At 32.4% G+C, this 13,725-nt stretch overlaps 1 protein-coding gene across 1 annotated transcript; it reads left to right on the top strand.

Annotated features, from left to right (window-relative positions):
- On the top strand, positions 5,464-11,187 carry LOC105160935 (protein NEDD1-like). The gene is made up of 10 exons (XM_011078462.2): positions 5,464-5,767; positions 5,904-6,013; positions 6,681-6,947; positions 7,050-7,154; positions 8,084-8,149; positions 8,284-8,505; positions 8,899-9,453; positions 9,762-10,355; positions 10,637-10,813; positions 10,889-11,187. The coding sequence occupies exons 1-10, from the start codon at positions 5,614-5,616 to the stop codon at positions 10,994-10,996; spliced, it is 2,358 nt and encodes a 785-aa protein (XP_011076764.1). The 5' UTR covers positions 5,464-5,613; the 3' UTR covers positions 10,997-11,187.

Here is a 13,725-nt window from a genome sequence, read left to right as displayed (position 1 = left end):
ATTTAATTATATAAATACTCATCATATTTTTTAAAATTAAAAGTACACATCTTGATATTGTAATTGTGATTTATATAAACACTTTTTAAGGGAGAAAAACTTACACAAAAGACCCCCAGGAGATATATGCATGGCAACGGGTCCGAGAAAATTGAGACCCCTCTTAGACCCACCTTGTTTTCAAACTACTTGAGTTCGAGGCGGTTCCCGAATTTTTTTAATGTATCAAGTGATTTGAATATTTGTTTAATATTGTAGAACTTTGATTTTGTTTAAATTTATTATTGAAAAACTAATCACTTATGTCTCTGAAGGTTTCACCATATGAATAATAACAAATTGGGTTAGCTCAAATTTAAAATAATTGTATGATAGCCAAAAATATAATTCAATAATTGCATAAATTATATAATTTCTATTTGATTAACTCAACCAATATTTAATTCAAAATAAAAAATAAAAAGAATTACATATCAAGTTGGTCGGACCCCACCTCGACCGATTTTGGATCAAGGCGAGGCCTGGGTCCGAGTCAAAATTCACAAGCGGGTCCCTATCCACCCCAATTCATTTCATACCCGTCTTAATGTGTGTTTATGTAATTTTACATAAGCTAAAAAACATTTATTTAAAAGAGGAAAGCTATATCAGATGGAGGTTGAGAGTGAGAAATATAGAGAGGAGGGAGGTGCATGGAATTTTGAGGGCAAAGGTGAATTTTTGCACTTGATTTTTGTAAGAATGAAAAAGTCTACAAATGCTCATTGGCATTGCATAAAGTGCATAGAACTTGTTAAAGAAGGGAGACAAAAGGTGGATGCATCATATCTACAAACTCAAGATCACATCTTCCCTTTTTTAACTATGTTTTTAACTAAAAGCCACCACAAAACCCCACCTCATCTTTCATCCATTTTCATGTTGACTTTGGCTTAAAATCTTTTTTTTTTCCTACAATGTAATCTTAGATTGTAAAAGTACGATCCTTATGGCATCCGAATAGTTAGGATATTTATAAAAAATGTCCACTCGGATAAATCACATCAATATGACGTGAATGATTAAGCTCAGACGATTGATGGTAGATCGAACTGTATGTATGACTAATGGTGTCATTATAGATCAAGTTCGAACCGACTCAACCCAAATAAAAATACAAGCGTTTAATAATTTTTGAAAGAGATAAGGGTATTCTAGTCAATTGACAATGTCGATTTGGTTAGAGGGTTGCGTAATTGATTTGAAATAATTAATTATAAGATAATTAATTTTAGGGTAAAATATACTTTGCCCTCTGAATTATTCTTAATGTAATATTTACCCCCTAAACTAACAAATATATATTTATTCATATTTTTCTAAAAACATTTAATTTTTGGTTAAGTATATATATTTGTCAATTTCTTTTAAATAGCATATATGAATTGTTGGTTATATTATATTTATTGTGTATCTATTATATATATTAATTTATACTCCACTTGTAATTTAATTTCTTCTCATTAATCATGTTAGGGTGGTCCTTAATTTTGACAGCAGATGCTCCTATTAACTCATATTATTAAAGTAATTATAGTTATTATGGCAACTTTAATTAAGTGGATTAAAATAATAAGCATTACTAAAATGTGGACGTACAAATCTGATAATTGTTATTTGTGTAATTCAATCTAACCATATGTTGTGTGGCTATAATTTATTTAAATTTTTATGTGGACGAGACCTAACTCAATTGATAAAGTTGAGGTCCCATGACTCTAACATTATGAGTTCGAACCCCGTCAATGTGTAGGATGTTCTACTATAATAGTAAGTGTTGATTAGTAATATTTCATCAGTTTCACTGAGTAATTAAGCAAAGAGTTGGAAGAGGTGGGGGTAGGAAGTGTAAGGTATGATTGGAGTGTGAAGAGGCATAACTGAGGTTTGAATGTATAATTTGAAGTATCTTCCAGCAAAAAATGTGGTGATCACATAAAGATAGCGTAGCTGTGGCTTTATTCCCTCTAAATGGTTAATGTCGCCACACCCCACAAATAATATTCCATCCATCAAACCAATTAATTAATAATAAAAAGTTATTGTTCCTTTTTTCTTTAATTTATTTAAAACGTCCATTTGTTGATCCGAAATCAAAAGATGGATCGAAGCAGCATATTCATATTGTTGAAGTGAGTTGGGGGGAACCTTAACTAACGTGATTAGGGTACTTAATTGAAAGGGATGTGCACAAGGATTTGGAACTCACATGCATATATATACATTACTTGTATGCATTCCTACATTTATATTATTACAATATATATATATATATATATATTCTTTTGACGTATAAATTTTTGAATATTTATTCTTTAATTCATTTTTTTCTTAAAAGAAAGTTGGTTAAAATAGTAACTTTAATATCTTTTTTTTTCAAGTTACTACTTCGTGTTTCTCTCTCGATTTCTTTTATTTTTTTGGATAAATCGCATAAAATTCATTTGTGATTTTTTTTTTTAGCTAAAACCCTCGCTTGTTAATTTTATAAGTAGAAAATCCCTTGTATTTTTCGAAAAAATGTACACTCTCCCTTTTTGTTTGTTTTTGTTAACAATGTTAAATTTTTAAGGAATTGTTCATTATACCCTTATTATAGTAACCATTAATTTTCAATCGAGAAAAATGGTCCAAATTTTAGGTTATTCTAAAAATATATCTTATATTATTTATATATGTAATATCTATCTATATATATATATTATAGGGCAACGACCGACATCGTTGCCCAGCGCAAGCTAAAGAGGGCGAGACAATTTGGGAGAAGAAGGTCGCCCATTTCTTCTATGTTCAACAACGACCGTGGGGCAAGGTAATCTAGGCAAAAGAGCTCGTCCATTTCTTCTCTGGTCACCTAGTTCCATGGGCGACCTCGAGGTGGAGACGAATATGGGGAAGACAGAGGCTTAGGCTTAGGCTGAGGCGAAGAGGGGAGGCAAACAGGGAAGGGTTAATTATTTAATTATTATTAAAAAAGTTGTATAAATATAATTTAACTATATATAAGGTTGTATCAATTAGATCATATGGTATGATAAAATCACATGGCCTGATTCAACCATACACCTTCTTAAATGATTACTCTTATTCCGAGTACAGTATTTCGGCATCCGTATATCCAATAAATCTAAAACTTAACCAAATGCATTTTTCTGTAAGTTTGATATCTAACGATTTGATTTGAGTTTTGATGGCCCAATTAACTCATGTTGTTCAATAATGTAAGATTCAATGTGATACTAACATTTATAAATATATAAATTTATTGCAGACTGTGAACATTAATCTCAATTATAAAATATTTTATGTATTTCAATTGCATTATTCCAAATAATGGATACTTTTTTACAATTTTAAATTATTCAATATGAATTTTTTTGGTATATTTTGCTAATTAATTACTACTTAAACTAACTAGTAGTTCATATTTAAAACAATAAATTAAAATATCATAGTATATTTTGGGATATTATAGTATGCATTATGCAATCTATTTTATTACTTATAAATTCATGTAAAAATTCGATGATTCTCATGATTCAATCTAATAATAATAATAATAAATTTAGATCGAGCTCGAGCTCGAGTTCATTAGGTAAGATTCAAGCTCAAGCTCATCAGGTTCAAGCTCGATTTGTTTACACCCCTAAATAAGATCCTACCATTTGATAGTCCTAAAATAATCCACATATCTCCGTACTTTAGTATTTTTAAACTAGTATATGTAGCACACTCAAATGTGTGTTCATAAACTAAATTGAAATTTTAAAAATTAATTATCATTTTTAAAAAAATATATTTTAATTAGATAAATATAAAATAGAAGACATAGAAGAAAGTTAGAAAAAAATTATTGGAAAAAGATTGAGAGGAGAAAAAGAAATGTGGAGGTTGAGAAAAGAGAGAAATGAAAAGTTGAAAAGAGTGGAAAATGAGAAGTTGAGACGAGAGAGAAATGAAGAGTTGAAAAGAGTGAAAAATGAGAAGTGGAAGAGAGAGAGAGAGAGAAAAAACATAACTAAAACTTAAAAAAAAAACACTAAAAAGGTGTTTTTCCTTAATATATAGTATAGATATAGATACGTTCTTTTGAAAATATATGTTTATATAACTTATAATGTAACGAAGAAAGAGATGATACTTCAATAGCGAATCGCATATAATCTACTGCGTCCTACACAATCGTAAAAGCATCTATATATTTCAGCTCAAACTTTTCATAATAAAGTAGAAATTAAAATTAATCCTCAATAACTATGAAAATAATTGTCTTAATAACATGTAAACATAGACGATCAGGAAAAAGAAATTGAAAAATAGAATTAACAAAATCCACACCTCACAATAACAACTATACAGTATTTCTTAAATAATAATGACAGAAGATAGTACACTAAGCAAAAAAATGTAAAGCAAACCGAGAGAAAAAAGTATCAAATGGTGAAGACTTAGCACTGGAGAAAGACAAAAAAGGCCACAAAAGAAACTCATAACACCAAGAAAATTAAAAGTTATGGAAAAAGTATTTCCCCCTTTGTTATGGCAGGAAAAATAGAACAAGAAACTGAGAATTAAAAACAAATCTCCAAAGTGAAGTTTAACAGCATAACTTACAGCAATAGCAGTAGGAAGATTCGAAGCAATAAGAGGTTGTACTCTTATGTTTGGTTTCGGTTTTGAGATGGCCCAAAATAGAAGCAATGTTTGTCATTGCTTGTTTTGTCATGTTTTTGTCTTATTTCTAAGTATTTTGTCTTGTTTCTAAATATTTGATTTTTAAATACAAATATATTTTATTTTAACCACTTAATATTTTCTACATCATTGGAATAATTAAAAGTTTTAAAAAATATAAAATAATATAATTATTCTACGCGGTTAAATTCATATATTACATTATTTGAATAATGTATTTAAATTTATCACCTCGAACAGAACAACTAACAAAAAATATTGTTAATCCATTATTAGAGTGCATTTAATTATTTTTAAAAGTGTATTTACATAAATTATTATTTTTTATTTCCATACATATATAATTAGGAAATAATATTTATTTTAATCCACTCACAACTAATTTTGTAATTTTTTTTATGTAAAGAAAATTATAATATTATTTATGATGCGATGGCATTTTATGAAATACTAATGAAAGAATTTGATATTTTCTTAATTTTACCCCCTTATCATTAAAATGTTCAATTCATTATAATTTACATATTGTTGAATTTAATCATAAGAAATTTTAAAATTGTATTTAGATCGAATAATTTAAAATTATGAATTTTAAATATTTAATAATAATTTAACTGAATTTATTTGAATAATTTTAAATTTAAAATTATTATATTGCTTTTCAAAAATAAGGGACCAAAAATAATTCTTTTACAAATAGTAAAAGGCGCCCTCGTTTGAGCCCAATTCTTTCTTTTGAATTTCTCTCTCTCTCTCTCTCTCTCACACACACACACACAGACGAAGGAGCAGCAGTATTTCACCCACCTTTCCACTGTCTAAATTTCCAAAAAGCCCAAATTTTCCCTTGAATTTCCTGATACATTGCGTCATTGAAATATGAATTCGGCGGAATCAGCAAAGTTGTTGGCGGCGAGCGGAGGCGACACCGTGAAACTGTTCGACATCTCGGTGGAGCCTCAGGACCCTTGCGTTCTCACCTACTCTCCGTCTCCGGGCTTACGTGTGAATTCCGTCAAGTGGAACCATAACAGTTAGTCCACATTCACTTCAGCTTTTCGCAATCTAGTTCTGGTTTTCTAGTTAAAGTTAATGTAAGTTTTTTGCTGGTTATTAACTTCTTGTTGCTAACTGCGATTGTTTTTGGGGTTCTTTGTGCGATTCTTTAGATTTGGTGTTGGCGAGTGCCGGTGAAGATAGTAGAATATCATTATGGAGGAAAAACGGGCAAAGCTTGTGGACGGTGCCTGCCAAAAATTCCAGGGGCGAAATTATCGAGGTACATTATCTAAATTAAGATTGCCGGCGCTATTCTTTTTCTTCTTCTTCTTCTTCTTCTTCTTCTTTTCTTTTCTTTTTTTTGCTTTTATGGATTTGAACAAGATTAAATTTTAAGTTAACTTGTTGGTGTACGCGAGGATGTGCATTGTGGTCTATTTTTGCCTATTTATGCTTGAAATAAATTCTATTTCTTAACAGGAGTAAGATGGTAGCAGTTTTAGACGAGGTTGTTATATAATCATGTATTAATTATACTTTTTTATTGGAGTTATTTCACGTGTGACAATAAATGGACTGAGATTACCTGCATGTGAGAGCATATATAACCAACATGAGCATATACTCACTGCACAGGATGCAGTGTTGTGGAGGAGCTTCCAGACAATAATTGTTGATATTAACCTAATGAGGCAGTAGTATTGATACTTGACAATGAATGGTTAAGACAATGAGTTGATCGTTAGATGTTACACCCCTGGCTGAAAATTAGAGAAATCCAATTGTTTAGATTACATGTGTATTTAGAGTCTTCTGCATGATAAGTTGGATGGTTTATTTTATCATAACTTGTCTGTTTGACATGGAATGTGATTGGTACACCTCAATCTAACCTGAAACATGTACTTGATGTTTTTTCCTCACATAATTCCTCTTAAATATATAAGCCTTCAGAGTCTATATCAACTATCAGCTTCAGCAATAAAGGATCTAGATATCTTTGCTCCGGTGGAACTGGACAAGTTGTACGAATATGGGATTTGCAGAACAAGCGTTGTGTAAAATGGTTGAAAGGTCATACTGATACTATAACAGGTGTAATGTACAACTGCAAAGATGAACATATAGCTTCAGTCAGTCGTAAAGGCGATCTTATACTTCACAACCTTGCTTCCGGCACAAAAGCTGCTGAACTCAGGGACCCTAATGGACAGGTTGCTTTCATTGGTCAAGCACTCATGTTGTTGCAAAGCCACTCATTGTGTTTTATTTGGGTGTATGTGATTTTTACTTTTTTCTCGGAATGACAAGACCAGGTTTTGGGTGCACTTGATTATTCTCGGTTGAGCCGGCACCTTTTGGTCACGGCTGGGGATGATGGGTCCATCCACTTGTGGGATACAACTGGTCGCAACCCAAAGGTTAGAATAGAAACCATGGCTTTTATTGTACCTTGATGAGTATACATGATTATTCTGTTTTTGCGTTTTTCTGGAGGAATTTGGACTTCTATGGTCAGGAAGAGATGATTTTTTCTTTTTTACTGATCATGTGTTTGTCAGCAAAATATGGAATTTATCTCTATATGATTTCTGATCTTTTGCTTAAAACAAAACATAAAAAGGTATTGGTTCTCTAATATATTGGCTGATCATTTGTGGATTCCAGAACTTTCCTTGTTCATTTTCAACCAAAGAAGATCTTCAAGCTTTGTGGCAGCCTTTTGAATTTCTTTCTCTTGTCTGGAGAAGTGCTAATGGTCTTGAATCACCTTGTCTTCCAAATACTTTCTTCTATTGGGCTTGCAACCTTGGAATTCTTGGTGTGTATGTAGTTTTGAGCGTTCTCATTAAATCTCTGGATCTTTCTGTAATCACTCCCTAAAGTGTTACTTTAAATCACAAGGACTTTTTAAACTTTCTGATCATTCGAGGAACACAAATCCCCAGTTGGGCCTCTTTCAAATTCTAGTTAAATCTTGAAATTCTTTCTGCTCTTAAGTTTTTGTTCTGGAAGGAGCTCTTTGTAGCTTTATTTAGGACTTTTTAGGGTCATGACTTTACCCGTTTGGCTAGAAATCCTCATCTTTGGTTGGTAGACATGAATATGAGATATTTAATTATGATAAGACTGCACAATCAACCAACGTTATCTTGTCCAACTTGCACTTTTTGTGTCAACACAAGAATGTAGGTTACCATTAACACTATGATCTTTCTGTACTTGGACACAACAATTGATCCTTGAGTATGCACCTCGACCCGCTGGTTGTGTTGTCTTTAATGGACCCTTACTGTAGTCAACATTGGTTGTTACTTTCTAGTATATTACTAACAATCTGCTTTCACAGGCTTCTTGGCTGAAGCAGCATTCAGCACCGACCTCTGGCGTCTGTTTTTCACCATCCAATGACAAGGTCTCCTCTTTACAATTCTGGCTTGAGCTTTTCCATATCTGCTCTCTGAACCATTTATATGCATTGAAATGCAATTCCTTGCTGTAAGTCACATTGTGTAGTAATTGTCTTACTTGTATCCCCCAATTTGACAGACTATTGCTAGTGTTGGTTTGGACATGAAGTTATACACTTTTGACTCAGGCTCCAGGAAGCCATCGTCTTGTATTCCCTATGAGGCGCCTTTTTCTTCACTGGCGTTCACTGATGATGGATTCATTTTGGCAGCTGGTACAAGTACTGGTCAAGTTGTATTCTATGACATTCGTGGGAAACCACAACCAATCACTGTTCTTCGTGCATTCGGGAGTTCTGAGGTGATTCTGATTATTATCTAACCTTTCCTTATTTTTGTTAGGAGAGTGGTGATATATCTTGCAAGTTGTTCAAAAGCATTTGTGATAGTAGTGCCATAGCACGGTCATTGTTATTTGAGTGCTTCAATCCCTCTCTTGCTTTTGCACAAAGTTATAGCTGGTAATGGGGCAAATCAGAGGATCACTTTCCACTATGAAACATGTTGCTTATAAGTATGAGAGGACCTAAATGTTGTGCAAAAGAATACTATTGGCATGTTTCCATGCTTATTCCATTTATTGGGTTAAAATCCCTCGCTTTGTTAACTATTGTTGTTTTTATTTCTACTCTGTCTCAAAAGATTCCTAAGCAACTTCATTCTAGTCATGAAACATGATTTCCTCTTTGTCAAGGCTGTCACAAATCTATGCTGGCAGAGGTCAAAACCTGCAACAGTCAATGAAAATAACTGCACAGATGAAACTGCTCTCGTGGCCGGTGATGTAGGGGATTCTGTCCTTATGCCTGATCCACTTCCTTCTCGGGCAAGCCATACAATGGCCTCAGTGGGTTCTGGATCTCGAAATCCTAGCCACTTCAGTACCTCTGGGGATTTATTTTCTTTTCCTGCAGGATCTACATCAAGTGCTCTAGATTTACCTGCTTTGAAGGAAACACCTCTCGGTCCTCTCCGAAGCAGCTTATTGACTGGTGGAACTCTGGCAAGACTGCATGCACCTCGAAGTTATAATTTCAAGGATGATATGGAGGTGTTTTCTCCCCTCGTGGAAGTTCAACCAATTACACCCTCTCTTGATAAATTGTGGGATGATCGTGATGGTCCAAAGAAAGATCTGGATAGAAGACCTTCTTCTCTGTTTACTTCCAGGAGGTTCGGTCTTTCAGAGGAAAGCACCAACAATAACCATCCAATTTTTGACTGGAAATCCAACTCATCGCTGAAGCAGGTATTCTATGTCCATTTTCCAGGATTTATTTTTCTTTTTATCATTTTATTCATGACTAATAAGTTATGTCGTGTCTTGATACTCGGAGATCTAGTAGAAATTTAGATGACCTAATTGGCCTGTTATCGGGCAAATACAATGTCATTTGCTTGCTGATTTCTGATATTAAATGCTTGGTCTGTTTTCTTCTGCTTACACTAGTCATTGCATAGTATAAGCAACTATTCTGTGGTTCCCTTGCACTCGATGACTATGTGGAACATCTTGTTATCTTGCCCGACATATTTATGCTGGGAAAGCTCTTGCAGGATGACATCCCATCTACCGTCTCACAGTTGGTGACTACCCCTGCATCTACACATACAGATGATTCTTCCTCTATTACCCCACCTGAAGCTTGGGGTGGCTTGAGGCTCTCAGACAAATTAAGTCATCACCGCCAATCCATCAACATGCCTTCTCGTTTTGCAACACTGGCATCCACTAGTTTGTCATCAGGGTTGATGTTGTCTGGTCTACAAGATGGCGTCTCCCAAAATCAGAGCACCAGCAATTTAACATCAGGCCTGAGCCTGGTTAATTTACGCAGCAGAGATACCCCCAATCAAGAAACTTCCTTGAGATCTCCGGAAGCTGTTTCCTCTCCTTTAGGTACAAAAAGCATTACAGGGCAGATTAACCTTGATAATCTGGTTCCAGCTTTATCTCTGCCTAGAAGATTCTCCAGTTATGCTGAGAGAATAGGTGCCGCACCATCCTTCAGTGATGCATCATCTCTTGCAGTGGGGTCACCAAAATCTAAGAAAACAGGAGCAGAAACTAGGGAAGAACATCTGAGTAGTTTGTTGTCAAGGTCTGAAATGCCGTCTGCCGCAGGAACCAGCGCCCTTACAACTACAAATGTAAGGAACAATCAAATATTGCAGTCTGTTTCTGGATTGCGTGCAGTGATTTATGATTTTTTGTCATTCATTTCTATATATCAATATAAACAAATACATATAATTTTTCTTTGCTTAAGCAGAAATTGGTGTCAGGATACCATTTATGGGATATGGGGGTTTATGTTCTACTGTTCTTTGCATGAAGAACTGGTTGAGATGTTTTAGATTATGAATTATTATTGATGTCTGAGTCTATTTCTCGTTCATTTGGTAATCATTTCTCTATAATTTTATGATAGGGTGGAGCGACGATGCAGAAAACTCCCTTGCAGCCTGACTTGCAGCAGGGAACTTCCTTTACCCTTCAGCTTTTTCAGCGTACACTTGAAGAAACTCTTGCTTTGTTTCAGAAATCTATTCATGAAGACATGCGTAATCTTCACATAGAAATACTAAGGCAATTCCATATGCAGGAGGTATACATCTAATAGCTTTTGTGTTTGGTCCTTCTACTCGTGATTTTCTCTAATATTTGGAACTAATATGTCCAGATGGAGATGTCGAGTGTCATGTCACTGATCTTGGAGAATCAAGCTGAGATTATGAAAGAACTTCATTCTCTTCGGAATGAAACACAGGAACTCCGGCGGTTACTGTGAGTATATGGTGTGGTCTTGTCATTTAATTGCTGTTTCATATAGTTATTTGCCAATTAGTTTACTGGAAAGAGAGAATTTAGCATGAGATTTAGACATTTCAGTTAAAATGGGTGTTCATTTGATTTAGTTTTATGATGTGAGGTTTTGGGAGTAATTTGCCAAGAAAGAGTCGCAGAGCATTATTTCTTCTATAAGCTGCTGTGAACATGTACAGACAGTTATTCACTTGGACAAACAGGAACTCCCATTTTGATATAATCATATATACTTAGCAGACGTGTGTAAAAAATATATAAAGAAAGAAGAATGTTTACGTACTTAATTATAATTACATATTTGTGGTGAAAAAAGTATTTCTGAAATTATATGTACTTTTTGGGTAAACTACATCAACATCTCCTAAGATTGGTCTAATTACATAAATATTCCTACTTTTACATAATTACAAGTACACCCCCTTAAAGGGATTCTCGGTATGATTTATTTTGGGGTGTATTTGTAAAATTTTACCCCTAGATAAGAGATGTTGTAGTAATTACAACTAAAACCTTATGAGGTGTATTTATAATCTATACTATATATATAAAAAAAAAGGCATTTTCTTTCACGAAAGTCGGTTATAAAACCAACACTAATTTTATCTTTATACCAGTTATACCATTAAGTTGGTTTTTTTTTTTTATGTTGTTTTCTTTCTTTTTTAAAAAAAATATAACGTATTGATTTATATATATATTTTTTTATTCACAATATAATTTAAAACATAAAATATTATTTATTATATACACATAATGACGACTTTTCACTACGGCTAGTTTTACAAAAAGGTGTGGGATATTTGTGTGATTTAATGTATCCTATTTTTTAAAATTTGGCTATGCGATTTTCTTCATTAAATATTGAGTCAAAGTGAAGATATTACAATACTTCGAAGGATATTAAGTGGCAATTATCAAATTAATATAGGTTGGTAAATTTTATTACTGAGTGATCTTAAATACTTTTTTATTATTTCTTCATGAATATTAAAAACTCTGTTGTTGCATAACGCATCGCCGATTGCATTTAATACCATTCCAATGTTTGATTTTTTTTTGGACTGGTAATGAGTATGAAATGTTTGAGAGGCAATTGGTTTGAAATTAGTCCAAACCCAACATTTTGAAGACGATGCCAAGGCATCACTCTGTTCAGTAAAGTAGAAGTTTTTGGGTTCGAAAGCAGGTTGCCTCATCTCTACCCCATCACGTTGTAATAGTATATGTTAATATGGAAAAACAAAAAAAAAAGGGAGATTTTTTACACACACAAACGACATTTAGTAATACAATTGTTCTAATTTTTTAATGTTATAATTATACCCGTAATAAGATCATTTTAAAAATTAATAGTAAGGTACTTGTTTCTTCTTTTTCTTTTCTTTTTTTTTTTTTTACAAAAGTGGCTTCTTGTCATTTTAATATTACTATACTAATTCTTTTGTTGTGTCAATAATATTGTAAGTTGTTATTATTATTTTTTTTAAATGTGATTTGTTAGTCTATATGTTTTGTTTTTATTTATAATTAATTTTAAAATATGAAATATTATATATGCATGCAGAATTGGTGTACCCGGTTAATAATAATTATGAAAAAAGAAGATACCAAGACTTCGGAAACATCTTTAGATAACAATATCAAAAACTCTTTACATTCCCTAATGCACATTTTAGAATCTTTGAAAAAAGTTTTTTCAAATCTTACAAACTAAGTACCTAAAACAACTCCAAATGAAGAGCATGCCTCCTTTGTCATTGTACTTAAAGCCATATTTGTATAAATTTATTACCAATTATTATATGTGCGAATATATTTATATATAATATTTATCGATGTAGAAAAAAAAACGCCCTCTACTCTTTGCTCTATTATTAAATAATAGAGTAAATTACATTGACACGTCTTAAGAATATATTCTAAATACACAAATATTATATACTTTATAAAAAATTATAAATACACTCATATATATTGCTTGCGAAAACACCCCTTATGTAAATTATATAAACACCCTTCAAGAGATTTATCTATAATTTCACAAAAGATAGGTATTTATGTATTTGGATCGATTGCACAAACACCCCTTTAGATATATTACATAAACACCTCTCAAATGATGTATTTATAATTTTGTAAAAGTCAAAAAGTAATTGTGTTTTTGAACTAGTCACACAAACACCTTTTCTAAGATATATTATACGAATACTGCTCATGTAATGTACTTATAATTTTATAAGATATTTTTGTATTTGGAACTAAAGAGGATTGGTGTCGGACATGATTTATTATGTTCTCGGTTGTTCCCAAAAAAGAAAAACACAAAGTGAGAACTTGACATAATGTTTGGTTTTGTTTTTAACTTGTTTTAGGGTATTTTGTGGAGATAGAGAGAGAAAAACAAAGATAAATAAAAATAAGTTAGAGATAGTGTGTATGTTTGGATTTGTTTTTGGAGATAATATAAAATAAGTTTGGTATATTTGATGTTGGGTAGTGAGGAGACAAAAAGTACTGTTTATTGTCAAATCATGTCTTTTTTATATATATTTATATATATGTATAAAAATGTATATAGTTTATTTATAAATGAAGAGAGAGAAATTTTAGTTTTGTCCCCCACTCACTGTTATAAAATACCTAGAAACGAGACAAAAATTGACAAAATATTGAATGCCAAACATTGCTTCG

This window comes from Sesamum indicum, linkage group LG4, assembly GCF_000512975.1.
Source record: "Sesamum indicum cultivar Zhongzhi No. 13 linkage group LG4, S_indicum_v1.0, whole genome shotgun sequence".
In the NCBI taxonomy this organism is placed as follows: Eukaryota; Viridiplantae; Streptophyta; class Magnoliopsida; order Lamiales; family Pedaliaceae; genus Sesamum; species Sesamum indicum.
This window is presented reverse-complemented; position numbering and strand designations above follow the sequence as displayed.